The sequence below is a fragment of the Lissotriton helveticus genome, chromosome 3_2 (assembly GCF_964261635.1).
Source record: "Lissotriton helveticus chromosome 3_2, aLisHel1.1, whole genome shotgun sequence".
Lineage (NCBI taxonomy): Eukaryota > Metazoa > Chordata > Amphibia > Caudata > Salamandridae > Lissotriton > Lissotriton helveticus.
Genome location: NC_136062.1, coordinates 2,381,030 through 2,405,053, shown reverse-complemented (window position 1 = coordinate 2,405,053; position 24,024 = coordinate 2,381,030). Strand labels below are relative to the sequence as shown.

Sequence of the window (24,024 nt, the reverse complement as noted above, 5' to 3'; positions counted from 1 at the left end):
TTTCTGAATCACCTTATATAGTTCCAGGGGAATCCTATCAGGACCTGCCGCCTTCCCAACGGCCATTACTTGTAGAGCACCAAGTACCTCTGCTTCAGTTATTTCTTTTTCTAGTTCTTCTCGTATTTCTGCACTGAGCCTTCGTTGACTACCTAGAATGCGTTCAGTATCACTGTCTAACATAGGCTCTGTATACCCTTGCTTATACAGATCTTGATAGAATTTCTCAAAGAATTTTATAATCTCTTTTCTAACTGTATAGGAGGCCCCATTGTTACCCTTAATTTCTGTTATGCTATTTTTTGCGGCTTTTTGTTTCGTCCGCAAAGCCAACACTTTACCAATAGATTCCCCATACTCATATCCTTCTGATTTATGTGCTTGGTAGATAGCAGCTCCCTTCTTAATATAATAATTGTTTATTTCGGCCTTCATGATTGCGATATTATGACATATTGAGTTTTCTAGGCTCTCTTGTTTTCGCCTAACTGCCCCTGTATATTCTTTTTCCAGCTCTCCCAATTTAGATAACAACCTGTTGATTTCCTGCTTTTCTTGTTTCCTGGCCTTCCCTATAAAGCTAATTGTCTCCCCCCGAAGCCCAGCTTTAAAGCTATCCCAAACAATATTACGTGAGGAACTATATTGATTCAACTCATAATAATTAATAGCCCATTTTTTAATGTACATTATATAGCTTTCGTTATGTAATAATGATCTATCAAATGTCCATTTCATGTTCTGATGTTGTAGATTTGGAAGTATCACACCCATGATTAAAGGGTTATGGTCTGATAGTATTTTCAGGAGTTTTTTTACTTCTGCACATGAGCTAAGGGAAGATGACACAAAGAAATAATCAAGCCTATAAAAATTTCGATGAGGATTTGAATAATACGTATATCCGGGATCTAATAGATGCTTTACCCCCCAAAGGTCACGCAGATCATAGCTGGTTTGTAGAGCAGAGAGAGCGCAGTGAACTCTGGGTTTTCTCCCTTGATTTCTTTGGGTGCCGTCGAACCCCTTTTCATAATGAATATTAAAATCCCCACAGAATATAAGCGGACCCGGATGCTGCCTCCATTTTTAGATAGTTTAGAGTTTGGGGATCGTCCTCATTTGACCGATATATGGTGCAGATAGTGATTCCCATAGGGAGCTGGGCCATTGCCCATCGTCCTGATTTATCCCCTGAAGTCCGTATGGCTGACCCAAACCGACTTTTAATATGAATCGCTGTTCCTCTAATAGTTGAGGTCTGGGTAGAACATATCACGAGATTATATCCTCTTATAGCCAATGTATCCCGGCTCCCCCATGGGATGTGTGTTTCCTGTTGGCATATAATTTCAGAATTAAAGTTTCTTAGCATCACTGCAACATTGCTACATTTATGTCTGTCGTTGAGACCCCCTACGTTCAATGAACAAATAGTGATTTGAGCCATTTAATCTACTCAGCTCTCTCTGCTTTGATCGCCGTTACTTTCTAATGCAAATTAATTTTCCATTCCCTGCCCCCTCGATTCCTACCCCCCTCCCTTCCCTTACAAAAAGGCATTAAGACTACTAGTAGTCTGCTGCGATGGTGGCTCCACCCTGACCAAAAGTAGATTAAGGCAAAGGACAGCGAGGAAGTAAAATAAGAGAAAAAAATGAAAAAAGAACAAGTAGCTAAGATCCAAAGACTAATGCTCTATAAATCTGAGAGAAAAAAAAGCACGTTGAAAAAAATATATACACAGTTCTCGCCCTTTGCCCTAAACATTCACTTAGTCCATACGCTTTAGGTCCATTTCTCCAGATATTCTTGTGCTTTAATTTCCGAGGTAAAGAAGAGGACATGTTCCCCCTTAATTACTTTCAACCGGGCAGGATGTAGGAGGAATACCTGCCCTCCCCGATCCTGTACCGGTTTAATCATTTGTCGGAGGCGCCAGGGTCTTTCGACAGTAAAGTGGCAATAATCCGGTTGCACAAAAAAGGTATAATCTCCACCACTGCGCTTTGTCGTAGGTTTTGCTTTGTCATAGACTGCTTGGCGGAGCAAATAATTGCCAAAGTATATAAGTACTGCTCGGGGTTTCGTATAGGGCTTTGAGGGTAATTTGAGGTTAAAAGGAACGCGATGCGCCCTTTGGATTTCCAGTTCCCAGTTCCATTCCCCAAGATCTGGAAATGCTTTCGACAGGACGTCAACCATATATCTCTGAGTGTCTTCTCCTTCTTTTCCCTCCGGGACCCCTAAAACACGTAGATTATTGCGGTGCAATCTATTTTCGAAGTCCTCGATTTTCCACTGTATATCAACAACCTGCGCCTCATCTGCCACTGTAGCTGTGCGTGTGGTAGTGACATCAGTCTCCAAGATTTCAGTCCGAGCCTCGAGGGCTGTAAGTCGTTCGTTTATTACCACACATGATTTCACAACTTTTCTAACTGCCCCTTGGATTTTGCGCATTGTTGTCTGCGTGCGTTTACTATCCTGTCACGTCTCTTCTCGATGAGAGAGTATACTCTGAATGACAGTGTCCAAGGTCGGGGGCGTAGCAGAGGAATGGTTCACCGCTGATGGTGCATTTGCATTTGTATTGCTTGTACTAAGTAGCCCAGCTCCCAGATGATCCCATCTTAGATCTTTCTTATGCGGGCTTGGGTGAGATATTATTTTCATTGTTTTGCGAATTGTCGCGGTCATGTCTTTTCTCCCGGTGCCTGACCCCGAGCTCTCATCACTAAAGTCTTCCTGAGACTCGGAAGGGGAGCCAGATACTGACCAAATACCGTCTGAAAATGAATAAAAATCTTGCTTGCTATGGTTTGAGGATGCGGCATAATTTTCAGTCCCTGCTCCTGAACCCCCTTGAGTATTAGCTGAATTGCTAGACCTTTGTTTAACAAACGGTTCAATGGCTTCTGCAGACTTAATGGTAGCTGTTGTTTCCTCGTTACTGCGGGCTTGCATCTCTAGCTGCAGGCAGGGGGAGTTACATCGTAAGCAAAAGGCTGAGTATTTTGTATTGGCTGCAGTGATAGTTAGTGCATTCTCAGTGGCTATGCTGTCATTTGGGGTCAGACTTTTATCTACAGCTGGCAAATTCAATATATCCATTCCCCCAATGACTTTTTCTTTAACCATACTCCCCCCCTGGTGATGCTCACCTTGTGCTACACCTGGATTTTTGATTTCTTTGCCTTCTTGTGTTCTCAGAGCGATTGCTACTTAAACATATTGTACAAACATTTCGACTTCCTCGCTGCCGATTCTCCGTGAATGTCGGCGGTCAGAGAGGAGTGAACGGCCGCTCTAGTCAGCCGCAATCTTGCCTTCCAGCCATAATTTCACTTCCTGTGATGTCATCAAAGGGCATGTGATGCCACTTCTGCTACCCATAGCATTTTGTTGAATTGATGTTCATGTGTATCCATGTCCCTTAAATTTATATTCATCACTGCAATGAATCCTTGTGTTTCTGACTTGGGTTTTCATATACAAAATGGTATACCTTTGGTCGGAAAAACAGCAAATAAAGTATATTTTCACACATTCCGATTAGGATTTAGTCAATTGTGCATCCTGACTGTACTGTGAAACAAAAGTACTGATCTCGATAGAGCATGCTGGTCATGTATTATACTTTTCTATGGTCATAGTAAACGATTCTCGTTCTAGCTACAAATACAAAGCAGAAACAGATTTGTCTGTGATGGGTTTAAAATTGTACATGCTATACAAGTACATGGTGCTCAACAATAACATATTAATAAGCTAGAGATAGTAAGTACAATGACAGGAGAACAGGTTGACAGTATCTGTAGAAGTCAATGTAATTTTTACCTTTTCGTCCTTTTTCAAACACTAAAATATACCATCACATAAGAATATCCTTTGAATGGACTTGGAAAAACGTGTCCCCGTAGAAGCCCGCAAATGTATAGCTTTCTCAGATGGTCGGGACACATACACTGTACTGCTGCTCCTGATGTTACTCAATCACAACAATCCATTCCAAAATGGCCTCACAGGCCACTGCCTCATTGGTGGCAATTTTGTAAAAGTCAACTCTTGCATCCTTTGGATAGACGTGTAAAAGAAAACCTCAAGTTTAAACTGAATACCCTAAAAACAAAGAGTCAGGCACAAAACAAACTGTAAACTTAAAAACTCTCAAGAAAAAAAAATTGAGTTGGACATATCACTCAAAAATATAATGATTTGACTTCTCCAATGTTCCCTACATCTTACAATGTAATGGTTGCGAGTATATACATGTGTCCAAGACTATGCTGTATTTTAAAACCATTGAAGAAGGCTAGAACCATTTTCCTGTCCATGACACAGCATACAGGCTACGGGTGTTGGGATTGCTCTGTCCCCTCATAATCACTGATTGCTGGAGTGAAGAAAGAAACATGACCCACTTGACCAGACTTGGTGGTCTGATAGCTCATGTATGCCCCAGGGTGCTGTTGGTTAGCTTCAGAGTAGTAATGAGTTGTCTTTATGTAATTTCCCAATAGATGCAGGCACCCACAGCTAAAAAAATAAAATAATAAGAGACGATGAGGGATTAGGATGGGAGTGGGCAAGAGAAACAACAGATAAGATGAGAGGGGGAGGGGGAGAGAGTGGAGAAGCATCACGGTTAGCAAGTGGTGAGGAAAAATGAAGCAGGAAGCAGCACATGGGTGAGAGGCAAGAAAACACACACACTCCCATAGAGTGCTAAGAGTAAAAAAAGCAGTTCCTTGAATGCTAAAAAGGTGAAGAGTAGAAGGATACACGTCAACCAATCAGAACACTGAGACCAAAATGATTCTGGGTGGGATGCACACAAGAATAGAGAGAAAAGACATGGCATCAGGAGCAGGGAAGGGCGATAGACGACAAAACAATACAATCATGAGCAAAGGGCTGATCCAAAACCCACTGTATGTATATTGTAAACAATAGGTCTGAAGAGCAGACATTTAAAGGTGTATGTAACAGAGACCTAATCAAAAATAGTTGTGCATGCAATGTAATATTTCTTTGTTCAGCAAATAATTGTGTTTTTCAATAGACAATATTACAAATTGAAAAGATTTCTTTTGACATTTCTATAAAACACTATGAATATGAATAAAGGAAAGAAACATTCTGAGCCAGGATCTAATATCTTATATATATTTTATGCAGTGAAGGATTTAAGGAGATTATGCCCTATGATCACTTTCAGCCACTTCCTCGGTAAGTATGAATATATCATATTATAACCTCTTTATTGAATAGTCCCAAATTGTGCAAAAGAAAAGAAAGAAACTAATTGTACACATTGAACACTTGGGGAACTGCCAAGAAGTGTTATATATAATGTTGCATTACCTATGACATATACAGTGCCTGATCGTATGTACAGTAATGAGAAGAGAGTGTGCTGAGATTTAGTATAAGTATCTAAGATGTCTAGGTGATGTATTGATGATGATAGTAAATAAAAAATAATGTTCATTTTGCAGTAAAACAAATTTTTTATTTTCTGCTTCCTAATATCCATCTATCAAGCAAAAAATGATGGGTAATGTTGAAATGTAGATATCAAAGATCTTACTACTAACGTTTTACACATTAAATGAACAAACAACTATGCATATTTATACATTATGCATTCTAGTTAATAGCACACAACCCACCCTCAATTTACATGGCACAGATTGCTGCTCAATTACACATGATCAGCGATTTCATATGCTCAAGAAATTCATGACCATATCATTAACCATAATTGTATCTCTTCATAACAAACTCATGAATTATTTCCAAATTAATAAGTTATCTATGTAAGTGTTATATTATATGCCGAACTTAATTTTAAATATTTTAATTCCACTAAATTCTGTATCAAAAATGAAGATCCAGCTGATAAAAAAGTACAGGGTAGCACCTAGATAGCCTATTTCAATGCCAAAGCATAACCTAAAACTCTGCCTAATGCAATAGGCTTGTGAGTAAAGATATACATAAAAACATTCATGATATGTAGCAAACCAATTTACAATGCAAAATGTGGCAAGCATTTTTTGGGAATGTCTGCTTGTGGCCAAGTTAGGCTCACAAATTCCTTCGCTTATTGGTGACTTTAACTTGCAGGTGGCTTCCTTCCTTTTCCAGTGTTTCAATAGATTAATTGGAGTGCAGTACATAAATTACATAATAAATGGCAAACTCTCATTCTGCTGTCTTTCAGATATCTATGCTGTACTATTCACAGAGAACTGTTTCTCAGTTCACTTTAATTAACCTCCACTTCACGTTCCGACAACCTGAAAAAGCCAGCTGAATGGTCTGCCAAAATGAATTGGAAAACATCAAACATTCCACTCGTTCCTGAAAATGTAACCATTGGCCTCAGCAGACTTTCGAGTGTTAGCGGCCAAAATCTGATACAGAATCCAAATGGATTACACCTGGTACGCAGCACAAATAGATTAAAATTAAGGTCACCTTTAGAACCCCAACTAATAGTATATCAAATGGAAAAAGACATTGGTGTTGAAAATGAGACTCCAAGAACCCCTTCATCCCAGGGTGTCGACAAAGGCTCAACACTTGAAAGTTATCAAGGTCACATGTTTTGGTAACATAACCTCAGCTTTATTGCATACTCTAGTAAAAGTTCTGGGAAAGGCAGGGATTTAGCAAAAGAAATAACAACACAGCGAAGGAGTAAATACTGAAAGTTCCAAACTAACTAAAGCAGACTAGAAACAAACGGTTAGAGGAAAATAATGACGGGAAAAATGTTTGACTGAATGTTTTGTTTCTGTGTTTCACCCGTTGTACAGCTCATCACACCTTTAGATTTCCTTTCCGTGGCTCATTCCCTAGGGCACTTCAGTAGGGACTTCTGTGCTCTCATTGACTCGTGACATTAGTCACTTACTGCACATTTTTTTACAGTGAGTCTTATTAAGATACTGTTGGTTAGATCGTCTTATGATCTTACTTCTCATTACTGAGTTCAGCGATGCTCAACTGCTCAGCAAATAAACACATATGCTGACGCTGACCATTGGAGCTATTGGCCGTCAGGGTCAAAATGCCATTGGCATTTAAATGGACTGATAAGTTTGATCTACTCTGCTATGATACTAATAATGACATTTTGTACACTCCAAGGGCCCAGTGTACTATTCGTAGGTGGCATCACAGATGCAGATTTTCAAGCTTTGCAGCGAAGATTATATTTGCAAAGTAGTAGATGCACTAATGAGTCCCAGGGCAAACATGGCAATTCACAGAAGCATTGGTCTTTAATATTAATCAGGCATGGATTTCATTTGTGAGTTCCTCTGAATGCATGCAAGTGCAAGGATGGAGACATGCAGGGGACAACAGACCTCTGTACATCCATTTACATTGCAGAACGCCTACTGTTCGTTTTACTGCAAATAAAAAGTAAAATAGACAATCCATGAATAGAACACGGGGGAGTATGCACATGTCCCATTGTCCACTGTTGCTTGGTGTTCTTGTAGAATTTGAGGAATTCTGTTTTAGTGAGGTGGGTGCCAGATACACCTCATACCAATGTGGATGAGATATAAGCAGTGTGTAGTGTTGAATGTCTGAAGCAAAAACACTTTTAAATATTGCTGTGGTTCATTGTTGTAAAAGTGAATGTTTGTGCTGCTTCAGGTGAGTAGCACCAAAGAGCTCATGTAGTTATTGATGATGGCTGAGGACAAGCTAGAGCCTGGGTACTGGAAAAACTGGGTACTCAACAGGTGATCAAGATTTTCTGGGATCTGATGGAGCCCGAGTGAATAAACTGATGTTGGTTTGCTAGGTAGAAAGCAAGCCAGTGAAGGAGTTTGCCAGAGAATCCCATGTTAGACTTCAGTTTGAGGATGAGGGTAAGGCAGTCGATGGAGTTGAGGGGTCCAGTAATATCAAAAGACAGAGGTTATCTTTATATGTAGCCAGATGACATCATATATATTTTACAAGGTGTATGTCACCAGCTGCAGCATGATCGAAGTCTGACTGGCAGTTGTACAGGACATCGTTGACATTGATGTGACCTTCAAGTTGCATGGACAGCTTTTTAGGACTAACTGTTTCACGAGGCTTTTGTTTTACAAAAAAACATGCACAATATACATATATAAGTAGCCTTTGGTCAGCAGACTTCATCCTTTGGTTTTCTGATTTGTTATTCACATTTTTCTTCCTTACACCACATCATACAACCTGTGGCAATGGGTCAGCACATTTTTCCCATGAACTTCCTTCCCTTTGAATGGTTGCATGAAGCTAGTGCACATTGCTTACATCCTCTTTAGTGACAATTTATTTTATTTGTGCTATTATTTGTCCAAAAAAAATAAAAAGAAACCCTAACCATTGCATTAGTGTGTCAAGGTTAGACCTATTCTCTTTGTCAATGCTCAATGAGCTTACAGATCAAATGTGAGACAGTGGTGCGCCAGTAGATGGCGAGGTTGTTAGGGTCTCTTAAAGAGTGAGAGGATCTGGCCTGTATTGGACTTCAGGGAATATGTCATGAGTGAGGGAGACAGGGAGGATAATGATGAGTACGGTGAGAGAGATTTTTCATAGAGGGCTCGGATGAAGGGCCAGGGTAAGACATCATCTTCATAGTTTGAAGAAGTTGGGGATGTCACCAAAGTCTGCTAGAGTTCGCGGTTTGAATGATGAGTATCGTGATACAAAGTACGGAGGTGTGGGTGTCAGTGAACATCTGTGGCTCTGCCTTCCCAAGTGGTGCCAATCCAGTCCTGCGCACTTGGAAGTGGGTTAAAGTGCTGCTCCAACAGAATCCATGCATCTCCATTGACGCAACTGCTTGGAATTGGCGGATGCATCGCCGCCGGTACTAGGATCAAGTCCAAAACATGGCTGAATGCGCAGCACATCGACTCCAATCCTGACGTATCTTCACCAATGCGCGTCTCAGAACTAATGCATCACCTATCTGTGTGATCAAGGATGATGCATTGTTTTATCTGCACCCTGCATCTTATCTCTGATGACACATCGATGCATCTGCCCCCTGCATCTTGTTGTCCATGATGCAACTAAAGTACTTTTGCAGCAGGCAAAAGCTGGTTCGCGTTTCCAACCCACATTTCATTGCAGGCGGTCTAAACGTTTGGATTAGACCAGGTCTAGTGCGACCAGATAGCTCCATTGGGGAGTTATGCTTTTAAGCACTACAGATCATAATTTACAAGCTCCATTACTAATGAGGTGAATCCACCTCACGAGACAGAAAAGAGAACAGGAAGGGTTTGTAACAGTGCCCCTTCCTCACAGGAAAAATCCTATAAGGATACACTTTGCCCAGCTTTTCTCCTGTTCTTATTTCTGTCTCTCAGACTGGGAGGGAGGACATTTGCTTTCAGCTCAGCAGGAGCAGGCAGGGAAACGTACACACTGAGCACTCCTTCCTTTATTTAGGCCTGGTGTTTCCTGAGAGAATGCAGCCTCACAAGGCAGTTGAAGTGTTTATCCTGATGGAATTATTGGGTGACTTAGGAGGAGCTGGGCTCCTTCCGGGTTGCTATATGGAGTCATTACTCTTGTTCACAACCCTGAAGGTTATCATGCTTGTGCATTCTAGCACGGCTACTCTTCTGCTTCTGGAATGTTCCCAATCAACGGTATGGTTTGAAGACTTAGAACAACATGGTTTGAATCATTCTTTGCAGAACAGACCCCCAGAGTAAAAATTGGCTCTTTCCATTCAACACTCTCCAACAGTCATTATGTGCCTCTCAGGTTCAACATTCCGGGATGTGTGCTTTGCTTTCAATCCCAGGCTGATGACATACAAACTGGTGTAAAATCCTCTAACTGATCTGACGAAATTCCCTAAAATGTGCTTGTTTCTGTCAAGTAAGAAAAAAAGTCAATGAATTGAGACTTGGCCAGCTCAGGCGTTTCGTTTCCGTGGTTCACCCTAATAAAATCAGATCCAGTGAGAAAGAGATGAACTGCAGCCAGCATATGAACCTCAACATTTTCCCATTGTTCATGTTCACCTGAAAGTGACTTTGGGTATTTTTTGTAGTCCTAGTTGGCAGGTGAAAGAATAAAAGTGCGGAGTTTACTTATTTTGCTTTTTCAAAATTAATGTTGTCCTCCCCTAATGTAACATCATTATGCATCTATTATTGTCAACAAAAAACAATGGCACACTAGATACAGAATCTGGGACTGTAGGATACGATTACCAAAAGTATTACGTTTGTCTTTTTGTCATTGTCCTTACATCTCGGTGACAAATAAAAGGAAGTAATATCAAAATATAGGATAGCGGCAATAGGTAAAGCAAAGAGCTGATAACAAAATCTTGCCTGCAAAATTATAATTGCTGAACAAGAGAATGCATTTCCATCAAACTGCCTGCAGAAATAAAATGAAGGTGACCAAATTAATTCAATTTTTTTCTACTTTATTTGTATCCTTAATGGTGACTTTGATTAAGATACTTGTTTCATTGAAACAAGCGTGTCCTTGTGACTTACATGGTTGCTTTAAAAACTTAGACCTCAAGATGTACACATCTTTGGAAGGAACAGTTCTACTAAAGTTTAGTGGTGTACATCATAAACCACATACGCCGCATTATAACTACAAACATTCTCCTACTAGTAAGAACTCGAATCCTTAGGAAATGCCCATTTTACTTCCTGACAGCACTTTGCCAAAAAGTGTAGGAACACGTTTCGGCTAATCACTCAGCCTCTCTCAAACTAACAAAACTGCGCCGTTTTGCACACACAAAGCCATAGGAATTCAGCAGTTCTAGTTAAAGTTAGCTGAAACAACTATAAATTGTGCCCTAAAGTAACTATAACTCACGCCCACACCGTGTACAGTTTCTTCAGCAATAATTTTCTAGAAAATGGTGTAGTGATATTATCAATGATGTCCTAGAAGATGTCATGAGTAATGTAATAAGTGGGGTAATAGCAGTGCATGGCAAGGGTGAAAGTTATAGTTGCCTTAGAGCACGAGTTATAGTTTCTTCAGATAACTGCTGAATTTCTATGGTTTTGTGTATGTAAAATGTGAACCTAACTCAGTGGCGGCTCCTCCGCTATGGTGGAGGAGCATTGTACCACGGCTTTCAAGCAGGGCGAGAAACATTTTATGTTTGTGCTGCTGTGTGGGTCAGGGGGTGGGCGGAGCTGTACTGCTCTCGGAGCAGGGCAGGGGAGGAGTGGTTTGCCCACTCCTAAGTGCGCAATGACAGTCACGCGCACTTTCCCCTTCTCCATGCAGTCTGCATTACAGCCTGCATGGAGAACATGCCCATCCCTCCAGACCCTGGCTGAGCACAGTGTCACGGCGCTCAGACCAATCACAACGCTGCATTACAGCATTGTGATTGGCTTAGGGGAGGGAGCCGTGCTGCCTGCTTCCTGTTCCTGAACTGGGAAGCAGGAGAGCAAGAGTAGAGACGCAGGACCTGGCCGAAGGTAAGATATTAATATTTTTTTTGGTTAGCTCCCTCCTGCGTCGCTACCCACCCCCACAACTCCCTGCGCCCCCGCCCCCACCCCCCACCCGCAAGGTCATGCTGGGTGCCACTGCCCTAACTATAATATCTTTGTAACCTTTGTTTTTTTCTGTGAATTTCTAAGGTTTTGAAAAAATTATATTTCTTAACTAAAATGTTTTTTTAACGTTTAACTAATATTTAATTACCTAATATTAATCCAACCTCCGCCGCCCATGGCCTACAGGCGTGCTTAGCAGGGAGTTGACCACAGGGCCTGTGGCCAACCTGCCACAGGAACCAAACCCTGTGCCAAGCACAGCCTTTGGCAATGCTAAGCAGGGGTCAGCCGTAGGGCCCAGCCTGTGAGCAGGCCCTACACCAAACCCCCACATGCACACAACCTGTGCTGCACACAGCCTTTGGCCTTGCTCAGCTGGGGTTGGCCGCAAGGCTTGGCCGACCCAGCAGGTGCCCAACTGCAGTACATGCAGCCTTCAGCCAACCCCCGCAGGCACCCAACCCAGTGCTGTGCACAGCCTTTGCCCGTGTTCGGCAGAGTGTTGGTCGCAGGTCCTGGCGTGTGTCCCACCCTGGCATGCCGGCAACCCAGGAAGGGGCCCACATTGCCCCCCTCTCTGGGCCTATATTGGCCCTAGGGATCCCATCATTCGGGGCCCATCCATATAGCAAATGGGGAGGGGGGTTTCTGCCGCAGCCTGGCCATCATAAACTAGGAGGAGGGGGAATATAGCCCCCTGTCCAGGCCAATTTGGCCATGGGGACCCCATTCCCTGGAGCTTAGATCATTATTACTAGGGGAAGGGGGGCTGCTAGGTCCCCTTCCCTGAGCTGATTTCAGCCCTGGGACCCCATCCCCCAGGGTCTGGCCATCATTAAAATGGGAGAGGGGCATGCAGCCCCCCTGGCCAATTTTGCGCCGGGGACCCCATCCTTCGTAGCATGGCCAATAATTAAAGGGGATGGGGAGCTGCTTAATGGTGGGAGCCCATCCAGGGCACCCACTGCCGCTTTCTTGGGTGTCACAGGGAGCTCCAATGCTCCCGCAGCCCCAGCCAGCTCCCTGCCTCCGGTGGGATCCCACATTACTACTGCACACAGGGAGCAGCAGAAAATGCTGCTCCCTACATGTGGGAGCTATTTTTTATTCTGTTTCCCCGCCCACTTCATAGTGGGTGGGAGCATTTTTCCTGCTACCTCTCTCTGGGAGCAAACTTACTGTTGCTCTCACTTGGTGAGAGTTTTAAATTGCTCCCGCGAAGCAAGAGCAAACAGAGGTTTTCCTGCCCACACTGGTGCGGGCAGGGACACTGCTATGTCCCGGGGGCCCCACACCTGGGAAATAACTGAGCCTGACCCTGGGAGATGGAGTCTCCAGGGCGATTAGTGGCTGCACAGCCCCTCCTTTTAAAAATGCACGGCTGTGCTGCAGGAATGGTGGTACTTAGGGCCTAAAACAGCTTGGGGATGGATGCCACGTGCCCCCCCCTTTCGCTTTGATCAATATGCCTGGCCCCAGAGAAAATGGCTGCATGGCCCCCCTGCTCCTTAATTCATTCGGCTGGGTCATGAGGGGTGGAGGTCTCTGAGGCTGAAATCAGCCTGGGGAGGGGGGGCACGCATGCTTGCCTTTCCTTTATGATATAAACTCCAACCCAGGGAATCTGGCCCACTCGGGGGCATATAGAAAATAAGCATGGGAGACTGTGCTATTTTTTTCAATTTTGCTGAGAATTCTTGGATGCACTGCAATCTCATGACACACTTGAAAAAAATAACTTTTGTAGGCAACCACAACCAGGCCTAGGAGGTTAGGCTATTCGCAACCTGCCCCCTTCTTTTTTTCACCTTTTTGTTTGGGACTCGGCTGACTCTGAGTCCCAAGATTGCTGCCAGCACTTTCTGGTTGCAGTGCTGGCAAACAATCACATCTCAGTGTGGGATCTGTCAGATCCGCAGAGGATTTGCTTCCCTAGATATCTATAAATGATGTTCCTTTAATAACTCTAAAAATTGCTGACCAGATTTACCCCAAATTACAAAACAGTCACTTTCTGGACCAAGATCAACCTTTCTGCCAAATTTAGTGTAAGCGGTTTGAGCTGTAGTTGTGTTTGGAAATTGCATTGAGAAAATGCATTTTGGGACCCCCTTTTTCGCTGCCCCCGCTTGATGAATCACCCCAAAACTTTCCACACAGCAGCTCATGTGAGTTGCATACTAGTTTTGAAAATTTTGTGAAGATTTGTCAAATGGCGCTAAAGTTATAGGCACAATGAAAAACTAGGTCCTAACTATAAGTACCTACTGGTGATGTAAATCTATAGATTACCTTCTGGCAATCACCAGTAGGAATTTATAGTTACAACCTTGTTTCCATAGGAAGAGCATTTTCATTTGCCAATAACTTTGACGTAGTTTGATGAATCCTCATGAAATTTTCAAAACCAGTATGGCACTAATTACAGCTGTCATTAAAGTTTTGTGGGGATCCTCAAGCGAGGGCCAAGAAAAAGGAGGTGTTCTAAAACGCATTTGTGCCATGTTAATTCCCAAAGAGATTTTAGAAAGCCTAACTGCTGAATGGAATACACCAAATTTGGCAGAAAGGTAGTCTAGAAAGTTAACTTTTAGTAAAAAACGAAATGGGGATGTGAGTGGGTGTGTGAGTGATTTTGTGGATGATGTAATTCTTTGTGTCATTTGCGATGTCATCAGTGAGTTCACTGACCCTGTCATGAGTAATATGTGACATCATGAGCTGTGAATTGAGGGGGCATTAGTTAAATCTAGCTCAGGTAACTATACCTGCTGAATTTCTATGGTTTTGCACAAGTAAAAACTACAAGTAGGTAGTTATAGTTATGTATACATAGAAAAGCGTTTTTTGACTTGCCTACATCTTTGGTGCCGTTTGCAAATATACACATTTTTTTTAAGTGCCCTGGTGATTCCAGTTGTGCATGGAAAGTTTTGTGGCAGTCCGTGAAATCCAGTAGAGTCTTTAGGGAAGCTTGCTGGCCAAACTGCTGGATGGAATTACACAGGATATGGCTGAAAGGTAGCTTTTGGTTCGCAGATTACGCTTTCAGTTATTTGGTGTAAATCTGTTCAGTAGTTTGCAAGAAATTAAAGGCAGTCCATATTTGGTCTGACCTGACCTGACCTGACCTGACCTGGTCAGACCCGGTCGCTCCTCCCGCTGCCGCTGCCAAGCCGAGTGTCTACCCCTGTGTGGAGTGGCCCCCTGTCCCTGCCCGCTCTCTCGTGCCTGCTAAGGTTTGCCTGTTGCCATTCGTGTTTTGCCCGTGTTTTGTTGATTTTACCGTCGCTCCCCTGCCGCCTGTGCTCCCCAGAGTGTTCCCCTGCCCCTCCGCCTGTTGTTGCCCTTCTGCTGTGCCCATTGTAATTTTGTACTTGTGCTCCGTGTCTCCATTGTAATTGTGTACTTTAGCTCCGTGTCTCCATTGTATTTTTGTATTTTCGCTCCGTGTCTCGTCTCAGCTGTTCCCCTGCCCCACGCCGCTCCCTGCCGCTGCTCCCCCGCGACCCCACCCACGCCCCCTCCGCATCACCTCACCGCTCCCCCCCCACTCGCCACCCCGCTCCCGCCTCCCAGCTGCCCCTCCCTCCCACTAAGTAGTATTTAAGCCTGGCGCTCGGGGCGAGGAGCTGTGACCTGACCTGACCTGGTCAGACCGGTCACTCCTCCCGCCGCCGCTGCCAAGCCGAGTCTCTGCCCCTGTGAGGAGTGGCCCCCTGCCCCTGCCCGCTCTCTCGTGCCTGCTAAGGTTTGCCTGTTGCCATTCGTGTTTTGCCCGAGTTTTGTTGATGTTACCGTCGCTCCCCTGCCGCCTGTGCTCCCCAGAGTGTTCCCCTGCCCCTCCGTCTGTTGTTGCCCTTCTGCTGTGCCCATTGTAATTTTGTACTTGTGCTCCGTGTCTCCATTGTAATTGTGTACTTTAGCTCCGTGTCTCCATTGTATTTTTGTATTTTCACTCCGTGTCTCGTCTCAGCTGTTCCCCTGCCACACCCCGCTCCCTGCTGCTGCTCCCCCGCAGCCCCACCCACGTCCCCTCCGCATCACCTCACCGCTTCCCCCCCCTCGCCACCCCGCTCCCACCTCCCAGCTGCCCCTCCCTCGCCCCTCCCCCGCCTGCCCCCCCCACTCTCCATTTATGGCAGAGTGCATGCGTACGCGCAGTGTTGACGCGCAGCGGGCGCGCCGATGGCAAAGGCAAGCCCGTCTGCGCCCGTCCGCGCCTGGCCCGCGCCCAGCGCCAGGACCCCTGGCCCCCGACGGACCTACGACGCCGCCACCCTCATCGCACTCAAACCCGACCGAACAAGAGCCTTCCACCGAGCCACCCCGAGACGCACCCATGGACCCTTCACCTGTCAAGCCTGCAAGTTCACCTGCCTCCGGACCTGCATCACAGCCACCAAGGCGAACACCAACAGCAGCCACCTCAAGTGCATCCTGCTCAACACCCGCTCCATCCACAGACACGCCATCGAACTTTGGAACCTGCTCGACACAACCTCACCAGACGTCGCCTTCCTCACAGAAACCTGGATGAACGCCTCCTCCGCACCCGACATCGCCATCGCCATCCCAGACGGATATAAGATCATCCGGAGAGACCGCGTCAACCAGACTGGAGGAGGCATCGCCATCGTACACAAGAACACCATCCGCATCACGACCGACTCCAACGACACCTTCGCTGCCGCCGAGCACCTCCACTTCCAGATACACACCGACCCAAAGACGACCCTCAGAGGCACCCTTGTCTACAGACCCCCGGGACCACGTACACAATTCAGCGAAGACATCACGGACTTCATCAGCCCGCACGCCCTCCGCTCCGCTGACTACATCCTCCTAGGGGACCTCAACTTCCACCTGGAGAACAACAAGGACCGCAACACCGCCGCCCTGCTGGACAACCTCGCCAACCTCGGACTCAAGCAACTGGTCAACACCCCCACCCACTACGCCGGCCACACGCTTGACCACGTCTTCTCATCCAGCAAGCACATCACCTTCAGCCACTCCACCGGACTCCACTGGACCGACCACAGCTGCGTCCACTTCAGCTTCAGAAGAACCACGACCCACCACCACCCGCAACAGGTTCCTCGCAGGAGCTGGAGCAAGATCACCGCCGAGCAGCTCTTCACCTACCTCAGCCAGAACCCACCCGCCAGCACAACGAACCCCAATGAAGCAGCCCGCAACTTCACACAGTGGCTGACCGCCTGCGCCGACGACCTCGCGCCACTAAAGAACCCTCCCAGCAGACCCAGAAGCAAGAAAGCCTCCTGGTTCACCAACAAACTCAAGGACTCCAAGAAAAACTGCCGCACCCTCGAGAAAGCCTGGCTCCTCGACCAGACCACAGACAACATGACCGCCCTCAAACACGCCACCCGCAAGCACCACCAGCTTATCCGCACCACCAAGAAGAAATCACTGAAGAAACGACTGGACAAAAACGCCCACGACAACAAGGAACTCTTCAGCATCGTCAAGGAGTTCTCCAACCCCAGCACCAGCAATAACGACATCACTCCTTCACAAGATCTCTGCGACTCTCTCGCCTCGGTCTTCCACCGCAAGATCGCCGACATCCACAACAGCTTCAGCGCACCATCCACGCACCCAACCGTCGAACCAACGCCCTTGTAAAGGGGAGTCAGTAATGGGCTGGACACGCTGTTTGGGTAAAGCGGGTTTTATTTTTATGTACAATTTCTTTTTCCTTAGGGTCAGTCTTTCCTTGGCGAATTCGGCGGGATCCGTGTTGCCGGCTGGTGTGACTGCTTTACCAAAGTCCGTCTTGGTCAGGGTAGGGGCTTCTCAGGAGGGACCGCTCTCGATAGTTCAGGAAGAAACAAAAGAAAGAAAAGTACCAATTACTTTCCGTCCTCGTACTTGGTTCACAGGGTACCGGGGAAGTGAGGGACACCTTTAGTGACAAGCTATGGCCGGCAATACGTGAGGTGTGGTGAGGACGGGTATTTACAGGGATTGGGTAGATGCAGGAAAACTAAGAAGAAGAGGTACGTATTAGCGCGGGAACACACCCCTGCGTCCCACCCAGCTTGTAAACTTGTCCCGTACCTGTCGGAGCCACACTCCTCCCTCGGGAGTGTGGCACGGCGCAGCGCAGTCCCGTTGGCCTCCTGGCTCGTCTTCTTCGGTATGTAGTGCGTCTACTTCTCCGGATGCGTCTGCTTCTCGTCCTGGCTTGTCGTTCACCTCTCCTCTTTCTCGCCGTTTCACCTCCGCATACTCCTCCGTCCGGTTCTCTCCAACTCCGGTGATGTCACACGCCATCTCATGGATATCGGGATCTTATCCAATGCGGCGAAAGAAACGTCACGGTGGGTGGGATCTTCCTCCTGGGCATACTGCCAGTTAATGGGGCCGAACTGATTACCTTCGGGAAGTGATCGCCAAGAACTCTGTTCATCCTGTGAGGAAGGAGGAAGGGATTCCTCGTCATTACAATTCCACCAGTCCGTTTCCTCGTTGTGCCCCTGTATACCTGTCACCTGGTTACAGCCCCCCACCGAAGACACAGCCCGCACGATGAACACCATCCACTCCGGATCTCCAACCGACCCCTGCCCCCACCAAGTCTTCAACAAGGCCGACTCCATCATCGCACCCCAACTCTGGGACGTCATCAACACCTCCTTCAACACCGCCACCTTCCCGGAGAGCTGGAAGCATGCCGAGCTCAACGCCCTACTGAAGAAACCAACAGCGGACCCCACCGACCTCAAGAACTTCCGCCCCATCTCGCTCCTCCCTTTTCCTGCCAAAGTCATCGAGAAGACCGTCAACAGACAGCTTACAGCCTTCCTCGAGACGAAAGGATCCCTCGACCCCTTGCAGTCCAGTTTCCGAGCCAAGCACAGCACCGAGACCGCCCTCATCGCAGCCACCGACGACATCAGAACCCTGCTCGACAACGGGGAAACAGCGAGCCTCATCCTCCTGGACCTCTCTGCAGCGTTCAACACTGTCTGCCACCGCACCCTAGTTCAACGCCTCAGCAACATCGGTATCCAAGAGAAGGCACTGGATTGGATCATCTCGTTCCTCGCCGGAAGAACACAGAGAGTCCGCCTCCCCCCGTTTCGATCCGAGGCCACCGAAGTCATCTGCGGCGTACCGCAAGGATCATCACTCAGCCCCACCCTCTTCAACGTCTACATGAGACCTCTTGCAGCCATCGCTCGCCAACACAACCTCAACATCATCTCCTACGCCCACAACACCCAACTGATCCTCTCCCTCACCAGAGACCCCGCCACCGCCAGAACGAGCCTACACGAAGGGATGAAAGACGTCGCCGTGTGGATGAAGAACAGCCGCCTGAAACTGAACTCAGACAAGATGGAAGTCCTCATCCTGGAACCATCGCCCTCCGCCTGGGATGACTCCTGGTGGCCCCCCGCCCTGGGCACCACTCCCAAGCCAACAGACCACGCACGCAACCTCGGCTTCATCCTGGACTCCTCCCTCTCGATGACCAGACAAGTCAACGCCGTCTCCTCATCATGCTTCAACACCCTACGCATGCTCCGCAAGATCTTCCGATGGATCCCGACCGAAACCAGGAAGACGGTCACCCAGGCACTCGTCACCAGCCGACTGGACTACGGAAACACCCTCTACGCCGGAACCACAGCCAAGCTACAGAAAAGACTCCAACGCATCCAAAACGCCTCCGCCCGACTCATCCTGGACATCCCCCGACGCAGCCACATCTCCGGCCACCTGAGGGACCTGCACTGGCTCCCCGTCAGCAAGAGGATCACGTTCAGGCTCCTCACCCACGCACACAAATCTCTCCACGACCTGGGCCCCAAGTACCTCAACGACCGCCTGACCTTCTACACGCCCACCCGCCAGCTACGTTCTACAAGCCTCGCCCTCGCCGCCGTACCACGCATCCGAAGAGCCACCGCCAGAGGTAGATCCTTCTCCTACCTGGCGGCCAAGACATGGAACTCCCTCCCCATGCTTCTGCGGCTGACCCAGGACCATCTCGCCTTCAGGAGACAACTCAAGACCTGCTGTTCGAGCAATAGCGGACCCCTCCCCCCCAAGCGCCTTGAGACCCTCCCGGGTGAGTAGTGCGCTATACAAATGTTATGATTGATTGATTGATTATTTCTATATCTATTACTATGAATCCTTCGATAATACTGACGAGCTCGTGTAGAGATCTCCAGAGCTCTGATTAGCTGCCAGCACTTCAACCAGAAACTGTTTGCAGCCATCTTAGGACTCGGCTTCAGCCGAGTCCCAAAACATACACAAAAGAAGAAAAGGGAGCAGGGTATGAATACCGTAAACCTGTAGGGGTACCAAAGAAACTCCACACACGGTTATATAGAACAAATAGCCATTGTATCATCCAAAACACATTAGATCATAACCACACATATATACTTTGCCAACTGGCACTAGGCTATATTCACAGGGGATTATAAACACGACAGGGTCAATCGGGCCACTGTCAGAATCATCACAAGCATAAGTAGTAAAAATAAAACTCTTCCAGTAACTACTGGCAAAATACTGTACTCAGCATAGTATTAGCAACATAAACACATTCTGTCTGCATCAACACATGGCATAAGACACATTATGCATAACCTGAGGCATAAACACTGGGCATAAACACATTATGCAATCCCTTAGGGCTGTGCGCCCTACCAGTACACACAGGTACCACCCATGGAAATTACCCCAGGCCAACTGGCCTTACTAGGGGGCCTAATGTCCTTTGTACAGAATGTCAGGGCGCATATCTAGAGCCTTCCAAGTGGCACTCTGGCTGCCAATGCAGCAAAAGCAAATTGAGCAATGCACTGGGGGCGTGGGGTACAACTCACCCCCTCCTCATTATTAAAAGAAATTACCCCCTCCGTTGCAGCTCCCCACGCTCTTGTGGCGCAGCTGAGAACATTAAGCTCTGGCACTACTGTGCCTCTCAGCTCCCACTCAGGGAACCAAATATTGCCCAACGTTGCAGCTGCACGCTCTCCTGCGAGGCAGCTGTGAAAATGGTCCTTGGCACCACTGTGTCCCTGGAAAAGAAAACGGCAACCCTTCAGGTCACTCGTGGCTCTTACGAGTCCCTCGCACTGGGACTCTTTATGGTACAGGAATCAGGCACACAACCCTGGGGCACCATTTAAAGCCCCTGGGAGCCCCTCTGTCCCAGGGCTTTGTTCCCTAGTGCTCTCCTGCCAGCTTCCTGGTACTGTTACTTCTCAGGGCATGGACACGCACTGTCCACTCTGGCGGTGCAACCTCCTCTGGCCACCCTACCGACAATACAAAAAAATGCCAAAACAAAGAAGAACAGCCCCAGTGCTCCTCACCGCAAGGCCAGCTACGTGCCTTCTCCGGTCTCCTTCTGGGGACTATTCCCATGCTGGGGAGGCTCAGCGGTGTCTCTTCATGGCCACGCCCTGAGTCAGGCGATCCTCGCCTGGCTTCCGGGCCGGCAGTTCCTAGACAGCGATCCCGGCGGCTCTTTGTTAATGCGGGGTGGGCTCCCACTCACAAGACTGGCAATTGTGGGGTGGGTCCCTGCTACAGGAGCACAAACAAAATGCTGGGTGGGCTCCCGCTGACATCAGGCATAAATGTGGGATGGGCTCCCACTCTGCTGCAGAAGCACCCACCATGCGACGTAGGCTCCCGCCATCCACAAGCAGCACGGGGGAATCCCTATGCCGGCAACATGATGTGCAGCTCAACGCTGCGAAGCCCCAGCACTCCCTGTCCTGGGAATAAGAAAGGTAGCGCTCATGAGGCGCTAAGTCCAAAATGCAGAGAGGCAGAGCTGGGCAGAGGCAGGCCAGCACGTAGTGGCACCCAGGAAGCTGCAGCTGGGTCCCACGGTGGTTCCTCCTTGCCCAGCAGTCCTTCGGCCTCCCAAAACAGGTACAAGTAAGCACACTTTCCTAGGGTCACAGCCCAGCATATATATCCCATTTTCCTTTGTTCTGGCCTTGGCACAGAGCTTTGGGAACCAGTCTGAACTGGTTCTGGGGGGTTTTGGACCACTCTGTTTACAGGGCTCCTCTTCCCCATTGTCAGGTGGGGGCTCGGTCATCAGACCACCACAGGGGGACGAAGCCAGCATTCACCCAGGCAGGCACAGGCCTATTCAGGGTCAAGGGACAACTCTTACCTCTACTCCAAATGCAGATGTCCCATTCAGCCTATCGCTGACTCACCCTGCCCTTCCTGGAGCCACACACTCCTCACCAGCCCCTGTCACTCCAGAGCCAGACATGCAATACACATCAGGCAGGCAGGCACATGGCACACAGAAATGCCAACTTCTAAAAGTAAAGAGTAACAAGTGATGGTTTGATTCTGTGACTGATGCCAGTCTCAACGCAACGCCTTGTCTCTCAATATCAGCGACTAGTAACACATGGAAGAGTGTTCTCCTTCCTTTTGAAACGGAAGTTTCTGCTGGTCCCCTAAATTGCACGTATCCTTGTTATATCTCGGCGATAAGTTAACAACTGTGACCATAGATTCACATCATGGTTCCATGCTGGTTTCAGTAAATTACAGACGAGTCTTCTTTTTAGCAATATCTACGCCACAAAGACCGAAACGTCGACTCCGCCTTCTATTCCTGAGAAATTTGTTGTTCTTTAGTGACGTGTATCCTGTAGGAGATTTGTTGCTATTGATTGTGTTGGAATAGATGACTGTCATGAACTGTTGGATTAATTTGATTTCACTTGTTTTCATGACTTATTGCTGATTTGTTTCATGTCTCTGTATTCCTTTTTAATTTTTGCTATATAAAAAACGTATACTTTTAAACAAATAGGATTTCCCGTGTTTTTCTGTTTAAAATTTGCATTTATTGTTGTTGTCTAATGACATTCTGGTGTTGATTCCAGTTGGACTAACCCCCAAAGTAATTTTAAACAAATACAAGTCTCTCTGTAAACAAAATCCCTTGTAGGCACTTGTTACTCTTTATTGTATGGCCCAAGCCTCCAAGGGTGTATTGGGTCTCCCAAATTATTCACAACTTCTAAAAGTGGCATTTCTAAAATAGTGATAATACATCTGCGCACACCATTGTGCAGCATTTATTATTCCTATACCAACCATACCAAACTTGACCACGCTGCTCCTCTCATATCAGGAATTACCACTGAAACACTTATCAGGGAATCCCTAATACATTCTTATATGAGGGTAGCCTCACAGCAGTGAGAAACAAAAATGGCTGTTTGTCACTACCAGGACATGTCACACACTTAAGGTACATGTCCTACCTTTTACCAACAATGCACCCTGCCCATAGAGCTAGCTAGGGCCTACCTTAGGGGTGACTGACATGCAGTAAAAGGGAGTTCACAGTCATGGCACACACTTTATGTGCCACGTCACTGCGGCAGTAACACTGCGCGCACAGGCCCTGCAATGGCAGAGGCCTGAGACAGATTTGAAAGGCTACTTTGGTGGGTGGCACAATCAACGCTGCAAGCCCACCAGTAGCATTTAATTTACTAGCCCTGGGTATCTGAGATACCACTTTACAAGGGACTGACAGGTAAATTAAATATGCCAAACAGGTGTAGACCAATCTTTACCATGTTTACCACAGAGAGCACACACACTTTACACTGGACAGCAGTGCTAAAGTGCCCAGAGTCCAAGAACCTCCAACATCATGTCAGAAAAAAGGCTATGAGGAAGGCAAAAAGTTCAGGGATGACCCTGCAAATAGGGCCAAGTCCAACAGTCACCATGTCATGAGATATGCATGAGCGTCACTGATGAAGAATGCGTGCACATACATCATCATGTGGCATCCGCTGTTGCATCATGGCATATATTCAAGCATGTGTAATGATGCGATGGTTGTTGTAGCGCCGTGAGACAGATATTGTGCGTCCTCACATATGCATGCTTATCCATCACTTCATCTTTTTTGCTGATTCTTTTCTCAATCAACAATAACTATTACTTTCTATTTTTGCTGAAAACCTGAACCTGTAGCATGCAATAGGTCTGTATTTACCAAGCCAAACAGCAACAATGATCGTTTTTGCCAATGCATGTTAGCCTAAGTAGTTCCTAACAAATTGTTCTGAACATCGGCTCTCTAAAGATGGGGTTATCTTTTGGTGTGGGCGTGGGTCTCTGAAACTTCAGCAATAGCATATTTGGAAGGCTTCTGACTTTCCAATCAGCTAGTCCACCTCTGCAATTCCTCAGAAAAAAACTGAAAAGATGGTCTAAGTGTGCTGAACGTCAACACAAGATAACTTTTCAGATTCACAATTAAGGTGTGATAATGTTGACAAGAGACTCATTCCTGGGTCGTTTTCAAAAATGGAAATGTAATTGTAAAAATGGTGGGTTGTTTGAAAGGAAAGACTGCAGCAAAGATTTTTTTTATTATTAACTTTATTGG

General features: G+C 46.8%; 1 protein-coding gene across 1 annotated transcript in view; it reads left to right on the top strand.

Annotated features, from left to right (window-relative positions):
• Positions 1 to 24,024, top strand: part of ADAMTSL3 (ADAMTS like 3) — a 2,298,702-nt gene that overhangs the window by 1,530,610 nt on the left and 744,068 nt on the right. The window contains exon 12 of the mRNA XM_078684728.1: positions 5,182 to 5,232. Coding sequence (XP_078540854.1) covers positions 5,182 to 5,232 — 51 coding nt within the window. The remainder of the gene's footprint in view (positions 1 to 5,181; positions 5,233 to 24,024) is intronic.